Source organism: Harpia harpyja, chromosome 18, assembly GCF_026419915.1.
Source record: "Harpia harpyja isolate bHarHar1 chromosome 18, bHarHar1 primary haplotype, whole genome shotgun sequence".
Lineage (NCBI taxonomy): Eukaryota > Metazoa > Chordata > Aves > Accipitriformes > Accipitridae > Harpia > Harpia harpyja.
This window is the reverse complement of record NC_068957.1, coordinates 16,887,835-16,910,923: the sequence shown is the minus strand read 5'-3', so window position 1 is coordinate 16,910,923 and position 23,089 is coordinate 16,887,835. Positions and strand designations below refer to the sequence as shown.

General features: G+C 47.0%; 1 protein-coding gene across 17 annotated transcripts in view; it reads left to right on the top strand.

Moving 5' to 3' along the window:
- The window catches only part of MBNL3 (muscleblind like splicing regulator 3), a 97,672-nt gene that overhangs the window by 33,796 nt on the left and 40,787 nt on the right, over positions 1–23,089 (top strand). For 10 of the 17 annotated variants that reach the window (XR_008239201.1, XR_008239202.1, XM_052813997.1 and 7 more), the window contains exon 2: positions 121–1,121. The exons of 4 other annotated variants lie outside the window; for them this stretch is intronic. Coding sequence is in view for 8 of the 13 variants with exons in the window: in XM_052813997.1 (XP_052669957.1) it covers positions 948–1,121 (174 nt within the window). In the remaining 5 variants the exon portion in view is untranslated. Of the gene's footprint in view, positions 1–120; positions 1,122–4,039; positions 4,172–12,245; positions 12,263–23,089 lie in introns of those variants that run through there. 3 more of the 17 variants (XM_052814006.1, XM_052814009.1, XM_052814011.1) reach the window with 3 other exon arrangements.

The following is a 23,089-nucleotide window of genomic DNA, read 5'->3' as shown; positions in this document are numbered from 1 at the left end:
CTGGTACCGACAATGGCTGCCGGGGCCGCGCCGCACCGCCGGGGGCCGGGCAGCCTCCCGCCCGCCTGAGCGGGGGTGACCGTCGGCTCGTGGCTGATTCTATTTCTCTTTTTCCTGCAGGTTGCTGAAAAGTGCCTTTCCTGAAGCCACCGCTGCTTGGATTTCTGTCTAGGGCTGCCTCTCTCTGCCCCTCGCCCCCCTCTCTTTTTAATTCGGCGTTGCTTGCGGTTCGTGCCCTGACGGCAACTCCTCCAGCCTTGCCCCCCCCCTTTTTTTTGCTCCCCATTTACACGCAGTTTGCTCAGCCATTTTTTTTTTCTTCCCCCGAGTATGTAGCAAATATTTAAAAGAAAAGAAAGAAAGAGGAAAAAAAAATTCAGACGTCCTTTTGCTCGTTTTGATGCTCGCGAACCGTAATTTTTAGAAGCAAGAAATAGAAGGAAAAAAAAAAAACCAAACCCGAAGTTTTCTCCCCAAGGACCGAGACCATTCCACAAACTGAAGTGCTGCCAGCAGCATATGCTTTTTGCAAGAATAATTGAAACCATTAACTGGAGAGCACAGAATTCTTTTGAAAGTCTGCCAGTTATTTGCAAGTAACTTCGGCAGTGGCACAAAATATAACACTTATATTTTAACTTCTACAATTGCACTTTTAGGAGCTGGCCTCTAATTTGATTTTCAGTTGTTCTGATAAGATTTCTATTTTATGATTGGCTTTATGTTTAATTCTTGTTTAAACAAACACGATTTGACTTAAATGAAAACCTAAGTGCTGATGAATAGGAGTTTTACCAAAGCAACAAGTTAGTTATTTCTTCACGTTTAACTTGAATTCACTTTTTTACCCTTTTTTTAAAAAAAAAAAGAAGAAAAAAAAAGATCAGCAGTAAATATTGCCCTGAAGAAGGGTGCGATTGCTTGCATTTTAGTTTTTGTTTTTTAATATGGCTGTAAACGTTTCCCTGGTTCGTGATACAAAATGGCTGACGTTAGAAGTGTGTCGAGAGTTTCAGAGAGGTACTTGTTCTCGGTCTGATGCAGAGTGCAAGTTCGCCCATCCGTCACGGAGTTGCCATGTGGAAAATGGTCGAGTTATTGCCTGCTTTGACTCCCTAAAGGTGAGGACTGTCTAACGCGTGCATTACCTAAGCTCACTTGCTTTTCCTTCTCTTCTGAATGGCTCGGCGTGCTGGGGTGTGGGATGTGCAGAACAACTGTTTATTGCTCTGTTTCTGCAGGGAGGATGCTGCTGGTGCGGGATGTAGCTCCTGAAATCTAGGCTGAGTCTGACATCAGGTGCAATTGCCTGGAGTGCCAGGCGTTGCAGGGAGAGAGGATTTTATCCAGAGCATTTTCCGATGGTAGCTCAGGTCCGATATAGCTGTCCTTGAAATGGAGAATGCACGTTGTGGGCAGCAAATGAAACTGAAATGAGAAAAGTAGAGAACTGAAACCCAGTGCTTTAATTTGTGTCCAGAGCACATCGGCTGCGCATTCGGTGCAGGGATCTGAAATGTGCTTTTAATGAGCAGAAATGAAAGCAGCATTTTAAGATAATGAATCAGCTTTATGTGTGTTTCCTGGAGACAGAGTCACAGATGCACTCTAACGCTGTCCTGTAGATGAGGAACAGCCAAAATATTTGGAGAGCAGCGCTCCCAGAAAAAAGGGCGTCGGGAAAACGCTTTCTGCAAGGGACATGCAAACATAATGGCTCTGCTAGGCCTGTCTGATTTACAGCTGAGCCTTTTTGCTAGTGCCTATCTTTGCAGAACAACTTTGCAGGCAGTAAATGGCTCTTGGTTGCTTGTCACTATTGGAGCTCCAGGGGTGACTTTCAAAATTTACCAAATACCTGGAGTCTGAGTTGGAGCGGGAGGATGGGGGGCTCACAGGAGGGAGAGGTGAGCATCTCTGTTTGGGGTTGCTTCACCGTGGTTCTTGGGAAAGGAACGTCCACTTTTTTTTTCTTTTTCCCAAAAGTGTGGCTTGTAAAAGGTGTTTTAAATAGGGTGGTAAAAACCCTGAGACAATATGGGTAACTGATTGCTTTTGAGAGCTCTTGACATTGTATTTTATGTTTTGATTGGAGTAATTAACCTGTTTGAGGTCCTAGAAGGAATCTGGTAAATTTTACAAGCTTAAAAGTTTTCCCTTGAACTTCAACTGTTGCTTGAAAAGATTTGGATTTATTTTTATGAACATAACGAGTAACAGAACTGGTGGAATTACGTATGCACAGGTTCAGACTGGGGCTGGATCTAGTCTAACATGGATTTACCCATTTTATTACTGTTTGTGGCTTCTTCATATTTTGACTTCTGTTCCCTTTTACCAAGAAGCTCAAGCTTCCTATTTGCATTCGGTTTTGTTCTTTTTAATCTGATTATATGCAATGAGTCTTAGTTATACAGTAACTTTCAAATGTTCATTTGCATTGCTGGTTTGCTGACAGTGAGAGACAAAAATATTTTTATCGGAGGGAAAATAAGTCATGTTCTTTATGCCCTTGAAACTTTTGAATTGTAGCCAGTGGCAGTGCAGATACTTTGAATGAAGAGATTAATATGTTTACATTTTATAGCATTTATTTGTGAAACGAAAGGAGTGCTCTCATGCTGTGTAGGGTAGTACCATGCCCCTTGCAGAACTTGCCTAATGTTTGCAGCGTCCTGGGGAGATGTCCCCTGTGCAGCCAGCCAGCTTGGCTCAGCTCTGAGCTGCGCTGTAGTCCAGTGTCACCTGGTGGGTGACACTTCCCCATGAGAAGTGTCTGTTTGTGGCACAGTGTCTGCAGCATGCTCAGGCTCTCTGTGCCGACCCTTCTCCGCACAGCTGGGGCTATGAGATGTGCAGGACCAGGTCTATGGGTAGCTGGGGTTCAAATCCTACCCACTGGCACAAACAAGCACTTCTCCTGCTTCAGCAGCGGGCAGTGGGATGGGGAACACAGTGTTGAGAATGCAAAAGAAATGCCAAAGGAGTAGGGTATGATCTTCTACAGCTCAGCGTGTTTCCCATGTAACTGGCTGTTAAATAATGTTCTTGTTGCAGTTTCCTCTTGACACAGTAGCAGATGCCCAGTATGTGCTAGTTAAGTGGCCTGAATTTTCCAGGGAACAGATTTTCTAGATTTTTCAGGCTCAGGAAAGCCTTGTGGAGGGCCGACAGCTCTGCCTTTGTGAAGTAGACCAGGAGGAGAGGTCAGACTGTGCAGAGCACTTGGCCAAGGGTTGATGATGGGACTGTTTCTGCAGCCCACTTCTCAGACAAGAAGTGCATCTCGGAGTACTTCCTTCCTCCAGACCCACGGATCGGGTAGCTGTCACTGGGCATAGCCCCAGTTCTGCTGTGCCATGGAGAGGTGCGGTCCCCAACGCTGCAGCCTGTGTGTGCGCGTACACCATGCGTTTTGCAGTGGAGATAACCGCCCTGGTGACTAAACTCTCGAACAATGGTCTTTCTGTTCTTGAACCGGAGCTGGGCTTGCAAAGCCCTGTTTGCAATAGTGTCGAGGGATTCATGGTCATAACGGTGGCCTCCCTTACTGGTGACGATAGAGATGTTACATTCTCAGACCTGTTAAGAAGAGGGTTTACTTGCCCGTCCTATGGATGTCTTTGTGCACTCAGCTGCTGTTTCCCTCCGACAGCTGTTGAACACTGACCCTCTCTCCTGTGGAGGGCTCGATAGCTGCTTAGTGCTCTTTTCATCTTTTCACGCCCTGCATTAGCAGAACATCTGTGTTGCTTTATTGGAGACAGGATATAGGATGCTTGCAGCTAATAAGTTTTTCCCCCTGTTGTCTTGCAGTCGCCCAGGGCTTTGTTCAGAGGTTGCTTATCTGCATCCATTGTGTAGTGCTGTTGCTTGTGTTTTTTTCTCACAGACCTCTTAAGCCTGAACAATGCCTTCATACAGGAACTTCTGATAACCCAGCATACAATGGTTTCACCTCGCTGGTCAGGTCATGCACAGCATCTATATGCTTACTGCATCTCACTTTTTTCTTTTTTTTTCCCTCAATCTCATGTAGCGGTTCTGCCTCTGTTGCAGTGGTAAGAGCAGTAATGCTTTCAGAAGCAGTCAGACTGCCTCACTGTGGGTTGTTTCACCCGTGAATGTGTGCTACCTGTAAGCTTGTGAAGAACATGCAGGACTCCTGAAGGTAATGGGGGGGCTTCACTGATGCTCGGGTGGGGTTCACCAGGGCATGTTCTGCAGGAGCGTTGTGTCGTTGCGCCATGCTTTGGTCGTGAAATACTGGGTCATAATTAGGTTGGAAGTGCAGGACTGGATCTTGCTGTCTTGAGCTGTGGTTCTTCGAAGGGGGAGGTTGCACATTTGTAGGCAGCAGAAGGAACCTTTCTCAAGCAGATTGATAGGAAACTTAAAAATAGTTCCTTGTGAGAAGCTGTTCACAGATTTGAATCAGATGCCAAGAGAACTCTCATTCTCTACTCGCGCTTCCCCGCTCATTATTCTGGAAGAACACTGTTGTCTGAATTAATTTGTGTGAATGGGAGGGCAAGCTGCACTGCTTTGTGGAGGGCAGTGCAGAGGCACAAGAGCCAGCTGCCGCTGGGCCACCCCCCTTCCAGAAGTCACCACAAGGGCTGCTGGGCAGCAGCCGATGCTCTGTGGTACCTCCTAGGCAGGTCCCATGGCACCTCTGAGATGCTTTGAGCAAAGGAGGGAAGTGTACTGTCATCGCTGTAAACCCAGATGGCCTTTGGGTACATTCATCAGCTTCCCTCCTGGGCTTGGTGTGCACCGTCCTGTGCATAGCTGGTGCTTTTTGCAAGGGTCAGGACACAGTTTGCTGGCTCGTGGCAATTCATACAAAGGCTTGTCGTGGCACTGTGGTGGGCTGTCTGCAAGCGCTTGTCAAGTCATTAACCTTCCTATTCAGGCTGGATCAGGCAGGCTCGGTAGGAGCCTGTATGATTCTTAATTCCCTGGCCAGCAAATCGTTAGTTGTGTTCTTAAGTTTCTAAAGATGTCAGCAAGGAAAAAAGCATCCTCTTTGGTCACTAGAAACACGAATGGAGCAGTAAGCTGAGAGATGGGGCATTAGGAGATAGTGACATATTATATAAAAATATGTAGGTAATGCACACCAGGTGTTCACAGAGGCTTTGATTTATATTTCTCACAGTTTGGGTATCTGCACTACGGACTCATGGATTAAAAAAAAATTTACAAGGCCAACTTTGTGCCGTGTGGTGTGGTGTTTTTTTTTTTTTTTTTTTTTAAATTTGCTTTATGAATGTAGATGTTTCCATATGCAAATCAAAGTTTTGAAGAGCGTTTTGAAAGACAAAATAGTGTGGTGAAAATTTCAGGGGTATGATTTTGACTTTGGGAGGTCTAATTTAAAAAACATCGTTAAGCTATTGCGTGTTTCAAAGCAGTTCTATATTTGAAAAAAAAAGGCAAGTTGTCTGTGAACAGGCATAAAATCAGGAGTTAAAAGTACAGTTTTGTCTAAATTGTCTGTTTTCTAAAAGAAGTGTTATTATCAGTAATAGTATGCAAAGTCCCATGGCAATCTAAAAAGTTCACTGTGCTTAGGCAATAAACGTACCATATGATCTTGAAACTGGTGTACCTGAGGCTGTTCCTTATAGTTTTCATGCTAATTTGTACCTGTTTTATGCTGACTTCACTAGAATTATTTCTGACTGCTACTGGTTTGCAATCAAATCTATTTTTTTTTAATTTAAATAAACTCCAAACTAGGAAACAACTAAAAACACCCACTAAACTTAGCATATGGTTATGCTTTTACAGAGGAAGAAGAAAGCAAACAAAGCCATAGAGATATTTTTGGAGACACTGACTGCATGTCTCAGCTCAGTGTAATGGAGATGCAAATAAACCAGAAGAACAATGTTGAGCCAAGTAACCTTTGTAAGAAATCTTCGCTTTTCCATTGGTCATTAAGGCACTTACCTGCATGGCAATAGCATTTGGCGATGAGAGGTAGATTTGCAGCAGCTTTCTGCCTTGTCTGGATGCTCATGTGTCTTATGGCACATCATAAGTGCTTTTTATAACTACTGAATCAAACACTGAAAGTCAAGGAAAATGTATTTAGACTCAATTTTATTTATAAGAACTGTTGCTATTGTATTTCTCAAAAGAGTGGTACTTCAAGGGGAATAGCAGAGCTCATGGAAAAAAAATAATATTGAGGCCTGATCTCTTCTTGTCTATGGGTTACAAGCAGCTCCATGTTTTCTCAGCTTAATTTAGTTGGCACACATGCTGTGTATACTCTCTGCAATGTCTCCAGAATTTTTTTGGCACAGCTGTGGGATGGAGACTACTGATGGAGGTGCTCACCTGGCAGTGCCTGTGGCTGACCACCTTCAGTGTCTGGACTGCAGATGCTTTCTGTTGGGGTCAGGCTGGTTACTTGGATGGTGCGTGACCTCCCTAGGCAAGTTCAGCTTTCCAGGTAAAAGATATACCTTGTTGCTTTAATCTGCCTAGCTGATCTTTCTGTAGGACAGAGGTCTGTGCAGAGCATGTTTGCTTTATTTAGCATTATCCATAGGTTTCTCTTGAGTCCCAGCAGTGTCACTTCATTTATCTGTGACTTTTTGACAGCTGAACCATGACAGATGAGCACTGGTGAATCTTGCTGTTGTGGTTTAAAAGGTTGCTGCCCTGAGTTGTCCCCTTGCTTCTCTGTTGCAGGTTACTGCCTCTGCAACAGGGTTAGCAGGAGGACAGGGCGACTTAGATGCTGAATATGAAGTCCAGCGTCTGAGCTGAAGTCCCCTTGGTCCTCACTCTGTGCGGAGGTGTTGGGTGATGAATGCATGTAACTGGAAACAGGCTGGTGTTACCTGGTGACTCTGCTGCAGGGACAGCAATAGACAGCAAGGGGCAGGAAGGTCTTACTCATTGCCAACCATTTGCAAAGATGTAAAGCAGAGTCCTTGGCAGGAATTCCTTGTCTGTGCTTTAAAGCAAGCAGGTGATTTTTGAGGCATGCTATGGAGGGAGAAGAGGTTGGCCCAGTCCTTATCTCTACTGGTTCTTTCTGCAGCGGAACAGCCTCAGCAGAGAACACTTTATCTTGGCCTTTACATTTCCAAGGATGTGTGCTTTGTAAAACCTGGTGTTGTCCAGGGGTAACATGGCAAGAAAGGTGGGATGTCCGTAGGTTTCCTGGTGCATAGTCTAGTTCTGGTGCTACCCTGGAGGGATGCTCCCTTCTCGGCTCATGGCTGGAAGAGTGGAGGAAGTCCTGGGAGTACTGTGTAGCTCTGATGGAAACCGTGAGAAGTGAGCCCGTCCCAGTATATAGGGCTTCTTGGGGACTCCTGGAGATACGAGCTGGAGGGGGCCACACTGTTAACTGCCAATCAGTCGGTACAGAGGTTGCTGCCATCAGTGCAGAGGTGGGTATTAAGAGCCTGTGAGGAAGCTTGCAGGGAGTTGTCTGAAAGGAAATGCACTCTAAAGCTGTCGGTGTGACACTTGTAGTAGTAGCAGTAGTTAAATACTGGGAATTTACATTTTCTTAATTGATTAGGCTTGGACAAGTTCCTCCTGAAAGTGTTGGTCCCTCAAATGCCAGATTGGCCTACTTAACAGACCTCAGACTCTTACTCATGTGGAGGGTGGATATTAGATGACTTTGGGTATGATTCCATCAGGCTCAGGTTTCAGGTATTTGCTTTGCAGTGGATGCTCAGCAAATCTAAGCATCTGTGTTGCTTTCCCCTTCTAAAGCTGTAGGACTGTTGTACAGGCTTGGTCAACGTGAACACATTCATCAATTAATATAGATAACAGTGAAAGTCACTTCTGAACACTTTTCTCCCTGTCTGATATGTTTTCCTGTGGAGAGGAGTATGTCTCTTCCCACCATCCTCTCCCACCTCCAGTGGATCTGTTGCATTGTTCCACGTCTGACTCCTTTGGTGGCACAAGGCAACGCGACTCTTCCCCTGCCCATTGTGTGGCATTGCTGAAGCCAGGCCTGGGAGCGAGAGTCTCCAAGGCAGTCGTCTTGCCCTCGGGGTGACTTTGGCCTGATGAGTATCAAAGCATCGGTGGGGAGGGACCCTGGTGGGTCTTTGGCGCCCGTCTTGTGCTGCAGGGCGAAGTCATTGGGACTCGTCTGCCTTCCCATGGACACCGGTAAGCAGAGTCTCTTGGCAGCCCTCCTGGAGGGCCTGAGGGGTGGGCAGCCCCCGCTGGGGCGAGGCCGGGGTTTGACTCATCAGGGGGACACTGAACCGATCTCCTGGCTGTGGCAGTGCACCGTCACAGGGTAACACCAGATCTGGCCTTGCGTTTGTAGAAATGGCCTCTGAAGGTCTTTTCTTTCTGAACGTGGAGAGCACCTTCTGTGCCCCAGACCTCCTGACTCCACGTATCTCTTGAGGGCTTGCCTGCATAGGAGCAGGTGCCTTTGCTGTTACCTGATGTTTGGGGGTGCCACTCTCATGCGTGGTGTCCCTGGGTCAGGTTCAAGAGGCTGGCAGAGGTCTGGGTACAGGCTGGCACTTTGGGAGGCACTCCCGGTGCAAGGGGAAAGCACAGGGCCACCGTCCTTTTCTTTATTCCTGCAGCTAATGAGTTTATTACAGCTTTTCCTTAGGCCTCAGACTTTGTGCGCATTTTCCCTTGAACGTGTTGGAAAGCAGAATGTGGCCACAAATTTGTCCTGAGACCGCACTTTGGAGGCCAGCCCCTTCAGGAGACCGGCCAAGTAAATTCAGCAGTGGGGTTTTCCTGCCAGCCTCGCCTCGCCTCTCCTCACCAGCCAGCCCTGGCAGTGTAGGGCCTCTGCAGCTCCCGATGCCCTGGTCTTTTCCCTGTGGCGTGAGCAAACCACCATCCCCAAAGGATAAAGCCAGCAGCATTTGCATTATTAATATCAGCCAAGAGTAACGTTGGTTTTCTGGTTGGGAAGATGATGGTAAAGTGCTGACTGCTGCTCACACTTGCCTAAAAAAGCAGGAGAGAAATTCTTTTGGGATGTGACTCTAAACCCTTCTGAGCTGCTGCGTGCGCTTAAGCAGATACATTCTGAAACCTTTTATGGGCATATTGCGATGTTGCACGGGCCGTGGCATGCCATCTCCTGCTCCTGAGGCTTACTTTCCCTTTTTTAAGGGCAAAGCCCTCCAGACTGAGGTTCCAGTTCTGCGAAATACTTAAGCCTGCTTTTAAGCACTGTAGAATTCTGTGGGCAGCAAAGAGCTTCTTGTGCTGAAGTGAGCTGTTGCATCAGGTTTTGAGAGAGGGAAGTGGTCTTCTCAGCCATTCTCCAGAGGGGGAGAACTGCCCGTGGTCATTTCCTCTGCCACCTTTGGCTGTCCGCCTCCACCTGGAGGTTGCGGTCCCACCAAGTCTGCTTGGATCTGCAAGTGGAAGCTCTGTGCCTGTGACCCAGTTCAAATGCAGTGCAGTGCTCTGCAAGCCCCAGGGGTTTCCTCTGCACTGGGAGGAGGGAGATGGGGTGCTGAAGCCCAGCTAGCAAGCTGCGGCAGCGCTTGCATTTACCCTTGCGTGGCTGTGAGTCAGAAGTTGGCCAGGGGAGCACGGAGGGGTGTGTGTTTGTACGGTAAGCTCTGGCACCTCAATGGGTGCCATGTTGCAAGCTGTGGCACTGCCAGATACACCTGGGGAAGAAAATTCAGACTTTACATCTTCCAGGCCTGATCTACAGCAGTAGCTAACACTGGGATTCAAATAGATGCCCCAAACCTACAAGTCCCTATCCCTGGAGGGAGTTTGGGGCAAAGAAGATTGTTGTAAACATGGAGCCACACTTGGCCACGGTGTCCTGTCTTGCTGCTGTGTCCGTGAAGCTACCTAGCTACTCCTCCTGCTCATGATTGCATTAGCCCAGTGAAGCCAGCTGGGGAAAAGGCGGTGGAAGATGCCTTCGAGGAGAATGACTCTGAATGAGCATGTGGAGTTGGTGGATTTCTTCAGTGGCATAGCATCAGTTTGATGTAATCCCTTTGCTGACAATAGCTTTCTGCCACTTGGTTCACCCATCTGAAGGAGGGTGCAGTGATGTGCACTTAAGTAATTGAGCTGTTTGGAAGCCTTAAATATAAACAAGATGTACCAGGCTTTCTGGAGACCCCATCATCTGACATCTCACACGGAGCATTTAAATAAGTGGTTAGATTTCCAAGTGAGGAGCTGAGCTCTTTGAAAATCTGCCCCTATAAATATTGTTATGCTGATATTAAATGCTTTGAGGCACTTGGGTGAACGTTGCCCCATACAGGCACAGTTTTACTTATGGCTTATTAATGTTGTTTTATTGCTGTTCATAAAACAGCAGAGAACGAGGCACTGACCCCCTTCCTTGCCCTGTGTAGCTTCTCACGCTATGTCTGATGATGGCCTTTTGATTAGAGGAAAGGCCAAGGATTTGGAAAACTGGGTTTCAAAGCCATGTGATGATGCAGGCTGCTTTAAAGTGTTGTAATGTCAGTCTCTGTGCCTAATTGCACTTTTTGACCTCACAGGAGCAGTACAAAGAAAATGTCTTTGAAGGCTGAGTGGAGCTGAGCTACTGTAGTAACAAGACTCTGGGTGTTTTAGACAGATGTCCTAACTGAGTAAGCATTTCAAACCCTGGCTCCTTCTAAATGAATAGCTATCAAACATGGTTAGTTCTAATGCAAGCTTACCTGTCTGTTATGAAAGCTCCCTCTCCTGTAATGGCACTGAAAATATTCAGATTAACCATAGCTAACGTGTTAGGATAGTAAAATCTTTCTGCTGTGCATGCGGTAGGAAGTACATGGCACAAAAGTAATGCTGATCTCTGTTCTCAGGAGCCTTGGCGCTTTACTTCTGACTCTCTGAACATCTGGTTAGTGTTTGGCCTTGGTTTTGGGTTTCAGTGACGTGGTTACTTGGTATCCCCACCATCAGAGCAGTTGAAGGCTGTGATGCTGAAGTGGTGGAGTTTTGACCTCTAACTCTGTGTTTTTACCTCCTCTATCTGAAGCCAGCACCTGAGCATGGCTCTGTGTTCTCTGCGTGCTTGAGCTCCAAGCTGGAAAGCTGGGAGCTGGAGGTACCTTTCTGCAACATTTAGCTTAAAGCTGTGGGGAAGGTGCATATTCCTGAGAGGGGACAGTTGGCTTGCTGGGACATGATCATACTCAAACCAAGCAATTCCCCAAGTTTGTAGTGAAATGTTACGGCAGATGGCCCGCTTACAATGCGGGATATTATTAGAACTATGATCAGTGCTAATAAGGTCATTGGCGGTGGGGGAGGAGGTCTGTGTCTGACCTTGTTTGAAAGGTGGCAGCCTGTGCTCTGGGGGAGTTTTTCTCTTGTAAGAGTGGAATGTGGATGTTTAAAACAAGCTACTTTGTTTATTAATCTGCCTGCACAGTAAAGAGAAAGACCCACGGCCCAGACCAGCGTGCCTCCTGCAGGGATGCTGGGGATGCTGCTGGCCCCCACCCCTTGCTGGGGTGGCTGCGCAGAGAACCATTAAAAAGTGGAGACAAATTCTGCTTTAATTAACAGTCCTGAGAGTGGGAACCAGGAGCAGTTTAGCTAGTCCTGCAGAACGGGTATGGTGTCACAAGGCATTGCCCAGTCAGATGACTGGTAAGTGGTGTGCATCGAGTCTTATCGTGCCTCTGAACATACTTAGCTGAACATACTCTGCATTAACACAGCACTTACTTTTAGCTGGTCTCTCCTACACAGGTATCAAAAAAAGCCCTAAAACAACCACTACAGACAGGAGTGTTGGGATCAGCTGAGTTGCATTAGTGATGCCAGCATCTCTGCCCAGCAGTACCCACACCAGGTTCTGATGAGGATTTAAGCCATTAGCCCGAACTGTGCTGCTTTAACTGTATTTGTCTCCTTACTTCTGCTTTGAGTGAGCAGCTCTGGGTGCTTATTGAGCGAAAACAGCTTCCAAACAGAGGGGCAGTTGGGAAAGCATGGAGTATCTAGCTGGGATGGAGGAGATGGCCAGGGGCAGCACACACATGGCAGTGCTGCAGCCAGCCTGCCTGAGAGCGCAGCCGTCATTAGACGGCGCTTCCTTAAGTCCTTATTATCCGCAGGGGCACGGCTGGTGCTGGGAACAGTCACACGGAGATTAGGTCCTTAAAGAGCCCTGCTACAGCCGAGCAAAGTTTGAAAACAAAACCTCAGTGTGTAATCCTAACCGTGCTGGCTGATCCCGCTGACTGGCGTTTCTTCCTCTTGCTGTCAGTTCCTGAAGGATCAGAGTGTGAGTAAAGCTTGCTTTCTCGCCGTTAAGTGATTCTTGATCCCGCACGGTCATTTCGTGCAGTGTTGTGCTGTGTGCAGCGCTTGGGCTCTGCTCCTGGGGTCCCTTCCATGTGGTGCTGCAGATACCAAGCGCTGAGTTTGGCAGGAGGAAGCGAGAGCCTCGCAGGGTTGGACATTTCAGCCCATGCAGTAGCGCCTGAGTAGCCAGGGCAGTGGGGAGTTGAAAGCCTGACACGCAGATGAGCCTGCAAGAAGGGCTTTGGCAGGTCATCCAGGTATGGCAGAGGTGATGGTGTTTGAGGTCAGCTGTTGGGAAGGAAAGCGCTTTCCTCCCCATGAGGGAGTCTTGTTTCATAAACCAGCGGATTTTGAAGACAGAGAGTTGTCTTTGGAGGGGATGTCGCTCCTTTGCAAATGCTGTATGGGAAGGCATTGAAGATGCACCTGGTGCTTTCTGCAGGAGCCCTCCCAAATCTTGCTCCCATGGTGCAAGACTTGCAGCCTTATGCCCTGTTTCTCCTTTCTGCTCTGTTTCCTCCTCCCTTCTGGGTTTATTTGTCCCCTAGCCCTCCTGCAGCTCCCCTGTCCTCTCCGTCCCTGTTGTTAGCTGTGGTGTCTGCAGGGACCGAACAAGGCAACCCGGGAAGTCTCTTGCCCTCTGCCTCTCCTGTTGCTTCAGCAGTCATTTTTATTTCTCGGTGCATGTGGTGCACTTGCAGATGAAGACGTAATCATCATGGTTACCTCCCAGCAGAGTTTGGCTCCCCACTGTGTCAGTCGTGCTGCCTGTAAAGCCTCTGTGGCATGCTGCAGGGTGGGAGCTGGAGCAAGGCAAGCAGGCTGAGTGACTCAGAGGCGTTTGGAGTAGGAGAGCAGTCGGGGTTGATAAAAGCAGGACAGGGATGTCTGAAACCTTCACCAAGCTGCAAGAGAGGGACTTCGAGGGAAGGAGGTGGGGATGACTCCAGGGAGGAGCAGAGCGGCTCCCCAGGGCACTCTCCCACGGGATGGGGGAGCTCAGGGATGTGGCAAGGACCCCTGCCACCCATCACTGTCGGCTTTATCAGCATCTGCTGGCTGGCGCAGCGCAGTAGGGCACGGATTACCCTGCAGCACCCGCACAGCCTCCCTGCCAGCTCCGCGTCATGCTTCTGCCACCGGAGCCCTCTCAAACTGCTCCTGCGCCACAGTTGGGAGAGTTGAGGGGGGGAGAAAGTCCCTTGGGGGCTGAGAGGCAAATGGGCAGGGCAGGGATTGCTTTTTAGCTAGCGATGCAGAGGTGGGAAGGGCAGGCTGCCTGCTGCCGGGAGGCAGGAGCTCAGAAAGCATCAAGGGCATCGCAGTTGCAGCTCCGCAGCTGCAGCAGTCCAGCACGGAGTGGCTGGCACGCAGTCTCGGTGTTGCTGAGGCTTCCCCTAGCCACCTGGGGTTTTTCCACCAACTCTGGTGTATTTAAACTGAAAACTCTTCAGGCTGGGACTGTCTCATTCTGTGTTTGGGTAGTAATTGGAGAAGGACCCTGAGCTGTAGCATCGATGAGTATTTGTATACCCACAGCCAAAAATCCCCTGCTGCGGCCTCGCACGATAAAGCACAGATTGAATTAAGAGGATTTTCGTTGTTGTTGTTTTGTGTTTCTCTGCATGGGTTTTTTGAAGAGTCCACAGTAATGTAAAATCTTTAGAAGTCTTTACTTGGAATAGAGCTCACATTAGCTAGGACAGAAATGCCACTGAAATTTTTTTGTTGTTGTTTTGATTGTGCTAATTCTCGGAGAATGATTTTAAGCATCCTGTCGGAGCTTAGCCAGCCGGAGGAAAAGTGTTAGCACTTTCCTTAATAGTCCTTCTTTCTTTGTATCAGAGATACTTGCACAAAAGTTTGTGCAGGGATTTCCGCTGGGCCCTATCAGAAGTCCATCTATCTCGGTTTAAGCGAGTGAGAGCATTTTTTCCAGCCGGGTGTTCGCTGACGTCGGCACCGGTCGTGCTGCATTCCAGACTTGCTAATGACACTGGAGCTTCTTTGCAGCTACTCCTCTCACGTGGATGGAGAGGCTGCAGATGTCCTCAGGAAAGGTCACTCTTCCTTGCAGAAAAAATCTCTCCTAGCCCGATTTGGTATGGGCCCATCTCACCTAAAGCAAATGAATGCATTGCAGCTGACTCATCCTGGCAGCACCCAATCAGGGTAGTGAAAAGTCTATTTCTTGTTGCTCTTGTTGCCCTTTTAGGAAGGGATTGTGCTGTGTCTGAAGGTATCTCTTGTCAGTGGCAGAAGCAGAATACATGGTCAGGTGTCTGCCTGCCTGCCTAAGGAACTCATGTTGTCAAGATTGCTTTCTAATAGAAAACAGACTTTAAAAGCTAATCCTTGCATTCCTCCTCATCTACAAAAGGTTGAGCATCAGGCGGTCTGTACTGCACCAGTGACCGGGACACAGATAAGCAGCTCAGAGTAGAAGCTGAGGGCAGGAGTTTGGAAAGCAGAGCAGTAATATGGAAAGGGCAGAAAAAACCCACAGTAATTTGATCAGTTTGCTTTTTGTGACTGAAGCCTGAATAAGCAAGCGCCGTCCACATGGATATGCTTTAGTTGCGTCTACCTCCCCCAGCTTTTCTCTTGTGCTCTCGAACCTAAATAAGTGAATCTGGCAGTTATTAAAAACACAAACTCCAAAAAGTCAAGCAAATGAAACAAAAGCCCTGATCAGTTCCATTCCTGTTGGTCTGCTGGGACAGACGGACAAACGGACACACATGCACGCACACACACGACACATTCCTCTCTTCAGCTGTTCTGGCACTTATACCAGTGCCACTCAGAGGAGAATTTAGGTCAGGATTTCTGGCAGGGCAAAAGTTGCATCCTGCAGGAGAAAGTGGATACATCCACTCAGTAAGGCTGTACAACCTTTTCAGTCTCCTGTCCTACAGCTCGTTACAGGACAGGGAACAGATCTAATCAGCAGCTACATGGAATTAACGTTTCAGCATCTGAAATCATGGTTTCTACAAAATGTGTTATCTGTTAATCCCCATTCCTGGCATTATATGGAGAAAACAGAACTCTGTTCCTAGATTTTGGGGTCTTCGGGCTCTACATCATGCAGTGACTCTGAATTCTGGGTTTGTAGGTCAGCATGAGTACAGGGTGAGCAGAAAGCCTCCTTGAACAGGCTGCCTTGCAGCCTCCATGTTGACTCATGTCCTGGGAAGGGTTTATTACTTGACTGTGCGCCGTTAGGAACAGGAGCATGCTTTGGCTGGGTGCGGTAAGGAGTGTGAATCTGCACAGACCATCGTGAGACTTGATAACAGACCAGGGGGAACAGGGGTCTGCAATGAGTATTGTAATTAGGACAGGTAGAAGTTTTGCTCTGGCTGAGGCTGTTTTAATAAATCCATCATAATTTAACAGGTTTTCACATACTGGCACAGAATTTGGCATCCTGTCTGTTAAGGCTGGCTGCCTGTGTGGTACTTGTGACTAGTGCATGTGAACTGTGGTTAAATATGTCCCCCTGCTTGCAGTTTTAGCCCAGAACTGTGTTATTGTAAAATTCTTCTTTTGCCCATAGAGATTATCTTTTGGCATTGCAAGCCCATCATGTTCACCTCCATGGAAAAAGGCCTGTCCTGTTGCAGCTGCAGCTTGCTGCGCTGCTTGGTGGGCTCAAGTCCTAACAAACATTTACACTGCCTTAACCTCCCTCTCACTTGAGATGGTAGCAAAGATCAGGCACATATCTGCTTTCTAGTGCCAGGCACTTCTTAAAGAGCACTTCTGACGGTGTTTTCTTAAAAGAAAAATCCCCTCTGTGACTTAAATGTGCATACGTTACTGGCTGTAATAACACGGTAAAATAGATCAGTCTGCAAAAGGTAACTGAGGTGGAATATTTGCCTAGGGCAAGGCAGGCTTTCTTTTTGTTTGGTTTTTTTCTTTGTTTGTCTTCCTTCCTTTCTTTTCAAGCCTTGCTGCCTCCTAGTTGGAGGGCTGTGATTCAATGCCTCTTGGCCTGGATGCCCTCTTTGGAAGCCAGGGCCTGTGTGAGATGTGTGGTCCTTGCCTGCTGTGCTTAGCAGGCTGCAAGAGCTCTCTTGAAGGTGCTTTTTGTATCTGTGCCTTTAATCCTCTGACCAGCAGCAAGTTCATTACACCATGGGTGTGAAATCTGAGGCCTGGCATGGACCAGAAAGATTTGGGGTCCTTGCTAAGAGGTGAGTGAGAGCATGTGGAGTTAGGGGCACACAGTCAGCCCTTCTCATGGTAGTCTGGTAGCTTCTCCGCAAAGCCAGAGTGAAGGGGAGGCGGAGGGAGTGCTGTGCACAAACTTGCCCGGCACGTGTGGCTGAAACGGGAGCACGAGGACAAAGCTTGGTCTTTGGTGAACCTAACTGTAGCCAGAGAGGCACCGCTATGGGAAAAAGTGGCTGGGAGGGGTGGGCTTCGGAGCGCAGCAGGGAAGAGACGAATGGGAAGCAGTGAAGGGAGCCGAGCAATGGGACAGAGAGAAGTAGAAGTAGGAGAGGAGCTGGCGACATCAGGGTGAGGGGCAGAGGGAGCTGGCTTTGCTCTCTGCCTCTCTGCTGTTAGGCAGATCTCAGCCAAGAGGAGAAAGGTGTCCTGTACCTTGGAGCATCAGACCCCTGGGCTCTGACGGACGTCTGGGAGCAAATCTTGCGGAGGCAACTGAGGGCATCACCCTCCTGTATTGCTGCATCTGCCTGCTCTGCTGCAGTCATTTCCTTTGGTGGCTTAAGCTAATGCACAGAGGGACTGTCGTGTCCTGTTCTGACATATCTTGGTGTTTCCAGCTAAAGGGTGGAAAGCCAGGGTGGCAGTGCCGCGGCGTGCCCCAGCAGGAGTCATCAGCATGCTTGGCAGAGCCCAGCCAGCATCCTTCCCCGCTCAGGGCACTGCTGCGTTACCCCCTGGCAGCCCCTCAGTAGCTGAGGCTGAAGCACATCCTGCAGAGTTATTTTTTCCAGACTGAAGATTCTCCCTGGGAATTGTCAGCCCAGATGGAATTAATTTTTTTTTTAAGTTTTTTTTCATTATTTTTTGAAAACCAGGAATCTGTTTGTGCCCATTAAGCTGTTGCTTTCTGAGCAAAGCAACAACACAAACAAAAATTGGGCTAATCCTTAGTTGGTAAATTGTTATATTCTGCCAAGTTCTAAAAAAAAAAAAAAAAACCACGAAACAACACAGCAAACGCAGCCACCCACAAATCTTTTTATTTGCAACTTAATTTTGCTTTCCAAAACACAGCAAGAATGAGGTTTTCTGAGCATGGCTTTGCCCTCTGCAGGACAGGAGGGAGGGTTTGGGTTGGACACTTCGTTATCAATCTCTGCTCTTTGCTGTTTGCCTTCTCCCTTGTGTAAACTCAAGGAGTGAGGCTGACGGAGGTGGTCACGCGTCCGATATTTGTATTCATGAACACAGTGCTTTAACATTTATTCTCCTGGGCTTTAATGTACTTTGCTTGCTTCTGTCTACGTGTGGTTTGCCTGCTGCAATTGTAATATTCAACAGACACTGTAGGTAGAGGAAGGTCAGAAGCATCAACTTTCCATATGACCTTGACAGATTCAATCAGCCGGTGAAAGTTGTAGAATTGAATTATGGGATTTGCAATGAAAAAGTGGTTTAAGGGACAAGAGAAACTACACTTGGTATTTTCAAAAGCTGGCCTGGTGTAGTAGCAATTGGGAGGGACAGAACTGAGGGAGACAAAAGGTGGAAGACATATTAGAAGTTTTATTTTGTTTGTTTTTCTGTGGGGTTTTGTGGTGTTTTTTTTAATACGCTACTTGTGCAATATTGTTCCAGAGACTGATGTGGTTTTTTTGTAATTTATTACAAAAGAAAAATCAATGACATGCCAGTGTTTCTATCTTCCAGGTAGAATTTATTTCTTTACAAATAGTCCCACTTTTAAACATTCACCCACAGGAATATTAACATTGCAGGATGTCACCTGCTTTGCATCCTACTTTAAATACGTGCAGTGATCCCAGGGCTAAACATGCTCCTAAAGGTGCTCTTTTTACCAGGTGCTAAATGCCGTCCTTCTTAATTGTTATTGATCAGTTGCTTGAGGAGGTCTATGGCCAGGAATGTCTGTAAAAGCTTATTTCGCTTGGAGAGAGACTGTATTTGATACTGTATTAAAGAAACCTATTTTATTGTGCTTTTAACATTCCTGAACCTGGGAGAGTAGTGGAATAATACTTGGAAGACATTAAAAATGATCAGTTCGGAACTCTAAATTGATGATACTTCTATTCTGTTTTAACCTCATTTCAAATATGTGGTGGTAACAGACTCTGATACGGTTCACAAAATGTAGCCTAATCAAAATGTATTGGCGAATACAAAAGAAAAGAGCTCGATGAAGTCTTTATTCCTCTCTTTTGTGGAAAGAGATTGCTGTTCATTGCAAGTAGTAATCTCCCAGATAAATGTGTTTTTCTGCTCTGTGGCTCTACAGCTCATAAAAAATACACTTTGACAGTGCTGTACTCTTTTAATATATATTTCTTAGACTTGGTAAACACTGTCCATTGCTTGGAGCAAGCAAAAATGTTCCACAAACCAAAAATGTTAAAATCAATACACGTTTTTCATTGAGCATAACAGAGCATACCATTGGCCTGAATGAAGAGAGCTTGGCAGGAGAACAGAGCTGGAAAGAGTTGTCAAGATGTAAAAATATAATGAAGGAGCTACAGGGCTTTTCCCCAACAAAATAACTGCTCCGAGTTTGTAAGAACCTTCAAGTATAACAAACAGCTTGGAATGAAAATCCTGCGTGAAAGCAGGAGGACAGCCACGACCTCTTTGTGCTGTCCTGGGGAAATTCAGCAGAACATTGCTGTATTCAGCAATGTGGAAAAGTAAAACTTCACTCAGAGCAGCTCTCGGTTTCCCTAATTGCCAGGTGAATGAGGATTTGGGAGTTTAGGCTGGTGCCTGTGGCTGCTTAGAGTCTACTGGAATACAGCAGTTGCATGTCCCCCCTGTTTCTAATTAAAATAAATAAAAAAAAAAAATGCCGGGGTGATAGTACTTGCTTAAATACTTGAGCTCCATGCTAACGAGCCATCTTTTCTGTATGGAGCTGGATTTGCCTGCTGAGTTCAGTGGTTTGAAGTTATTGACAAAGCTGTAACTGTCACTTGTTAAGGTGATACCAAAAAGGGAGACGAGGATGTAGAAATGCTGCTGTTTCTGCTTTGTTTTTCTCTTCTGCTCTGGTTTGAGCTGTGTAACAAAAACAAGCTTGACAAACATTTTGAGGCTGCAGAGTTTGCGAGAGAGTCCTAGATAAGCATGTTTGAATCCCAGCAGAGTGCATCTGATCTTGAGAAACCTGTTGTCCAAGTGCTTTGCAGTTTTATACACACTGTTGGAACGGGCTGGCATCTGCAGTGGGATTTGTCCACGCTGTGCACCTGTTTGTTCCCAGAATTTGCATCTCATGACTGTCTCTTACCCTGGTGTGAGTGAAGCAATGTTATGTGCTCAGTATACTACTTTTATATATATATGTATACACTGGTGAAATTGTTCAGTTGCTAAACTGTGCCACACAGTGGGAAGCATGTCCCCTGCTTGGGCAAAATGCTGCTGTTCCTCACATAATGCCTATTGATGGAGACCTGTCCATTTGTACGATAGGTAGATGACCAAAGCCCCGTCAGCTTGGCCATGTGCCACAGTGTGTGCGTGTCCGGTGGCAAGGGGCAGCTTGCTTTCCAGTCCTGTGATGGAGAAGAGGTTCAACACAGCGTATTCCCCTGAGCCAGTGGCACACAGGGGCACAGCCTCTTCAGCCCTGGTTTGTGTCTGTGATAGAGGTTGGCTTTCATAGACAAAGGTCGGAATGACAAAGAGATGGAGGTGTTACAGGTCTCTAGCAGTGTTTGTTCAGCAGTCCCCTCAGCTGGCTGTTGGCAGCTTTTGTCTGGACTCGAATACATTTGCAAAAATGATGCTGACGTTTCTTCCTCCTGTTCTTCCTTCCATCTCCTTGCAAAGCAAAAATATCCCAGCAGAGCAGTCACGGGTGAGATGGGGAGGCTGAAGAGCAGCACCGGTGTCCTAGAGCCAGGGATTTTTGTCTCTTTCCCATTCTTTCTGTGTTTTTCTAACTCACTGGACATAAAATGAGTTAGACCCTACCTGGACTGAAGTGGCTGTGTTTGACCTGCTTTTTTAAAGTTGCAGAGGAATATAACTTTTTTTTTTAAGCCTAAACACCTACAGTTACTTGGCCTGCCAGGGCTCTGCCCCACAGCTCTAGGGAGAGAACTGGGCAGACTACAGCTACTTGGCCTGCCAGGGCTCTGCCCCACAGCTCTAGGGAGAGAACTGGGCAGACTGGGACTGTGTAAAATGCACCAGCCTCGCTTCAGCAGGGTGAACACAGCGCGTCTGCTTGGTTTGCTCTGAGGGCTTTCTAGCTGCCTTGCACTTGCACGTGCCACTGAGCTTTACTCTGAGCTCTCAGTTCAAAAGGACCCAAACCTCTTGTCATAGCTGCCCAACATCACCTGCTTTCATTTGAAATCATGCAAAACATCAAGGTTCACTCATTTCAGTCAAAATCAAGTCTAGGCTTGCTCAGAAAGGGCTTGACCTGACAGTCATTGAAGCCATGAAATTCAGTCACTGTTTCAGTGGCAAGCTGGGGCTGCCTTGAGAGTGCTAGGAGTGTTGGTAGCCCTGGGAGCTTGCGATAGATATTCAGGTTTTTCCACTGAAGCTGTGTGGAAAGGCAGGTCTGACTCTTGTCCTCTGTACCCCAACAAAAGACATGTCCCTGTTCGCCTGAGCAGCCCCAGGTCAGAGCTGACACACTGCTGCTGCAGCTCAGAGCATCGTTCAGAACAGCATAAAATCTGAAGAGGTTTCTCGAACAACTGCAGGGGAGCTTGGCTGGGCCAAAATAACACCTGGGGTGTTTTTAGCAGTTTTCTTCTCAACTGTGCACGCAGGCTCAGGGAGGTGGCTCTTTCGACCCAAAGGTGGGAAGTTCAAAGAAGTTAGGCAAAGCTCATCTTAGAGACATTGCAAAATTGTGGTTTGTGCTTTTTATGGGCTGTTTGAATCCTATTTCCGGCAAATTATGTATTCATGAACCATACTTATTCCTAGCTAGAACATGCATTTCACAGGGTCTATATCATCCATACCTGGAAGCTACCAGATTAACCTTAACTCTCGCATTTTTATCCACATACATTGAAATTGAAACTTCTGCATGATAGGAAGTCTACGTTGCTTCCCTTCCCTTCGAGGCTGATTGCCATCTGGTAATGCTAACTAGAAGATACATTTTGCTTTTTGTTTTCAGCTATGATCCGTTCACAGCAGGATCCGCACCATAACAGCAGTCTTTGGGCTCTCTCTAAATGGGTGTTACACCTGCATTTGAAAAATGTCAGCAACTAGCTGTGCTGTATTTTTTTTATTGCTGTTACAAGTAACTTCAGACCACCAGCTTCTTTGTACCCAAGGTTGTGTACAAATGCATGCTTGATGGCAAGTAGAGATGCTGGCACAGGAGGGGTGCAGAACACTAACTCTCAAGCATCCCTACAGGTGTCCAGAGAGGAGCAGAAAAAGCGGTAGAACTGGAAAGCCTTTGAGATGGGCTATTTCAGAGCGATAGGGAGGATGGAGTGCTGGCATTAGATTTGGGAGTCTTTGATGTGGCACAAATCAGTTTCTAAACAAAACAGGGAACAAAGCATTGGAGAAACTTTTATGTGACAACCCACAACAGCTTGGAAAAGTGAGTTCAGTGGCAGTCCGAAAGGACTGGCAAGACTGTTCAGTTTTGTTTTGTTTCGTTCTGATGACTTAAATGATGGAATAGAGAGAAAGTATGCTTGTTAAATTGGTAGGATGCTCTGAGCTGGGAGGAACTACAGCCACTTTAGAGAACCAGATGTGGAATTGCAGATAATCTTGACAGGTTGGAAAAATAGTCCATAAAAAAGGGATGCGAGTTCAATAAAAGCATACAAAATACTGCATTTAAGCGAATCAGCTGCATGACACAGGGTGCAGCATAGCTGGGTAGGCAGTAGTTCTGGAAAAGGCTTGTTGAGAGTGAATCAAAAATGTTACACTGTTAGAAGGAAAGAAAATGTCATGCAGGGCTGTATAAGCAGCAGTGTTATCTGCAGGACATGTGAGAAAAACCTCCGTACCTGTACAGCACTGGTAAGGGGTTAGCTGGAGCACAGTGCCCCGTGCATGCGCACACATCAGCAGGGGTGCAGGCTGACTGGGGGAGCAGCCTAATGAGGGGCTTGGAGAGCATGCTCACGAAGTTTAAAGAGTGTGGTTTGCATAGTCTAGAGCAGAGAGGTCTGAGGAAGGGGGATAGATATGACTGCAGCCGTTAAGTATGGGCCCTTCCTCAAAGAGGAAGGGAGTAATTCCTGTTCTGGCCCTCTGGGGTAAGACAAGTTTTAGGCTTTGGTTGCAGGAGGAGCAAAACTGCAGTTGAGAATCAGGAAGAGCTTTACAGCTGCAGGGAGAGTGATGTGCTGGAGTCCCTTGTCTGGGGAATACACAAGTAATAGGTACAAAGGAAATAGGCGAAGTTGATCTGTGTAGGCTTAGGGGTGATGTGTCACTTCTCTACATCCTTCTAGACCTGCTTTTTAGGATCCTTGTAGGTGGGCTAACAGCCTTGCATGAGAACACATCTGAGGAGTGCTTTGTACATAATTACACTTTAAAACCTCTCTGTAAAAGTGAGCTGCTCCAACACTGTGAGGAGAAAAGCATTGCTATT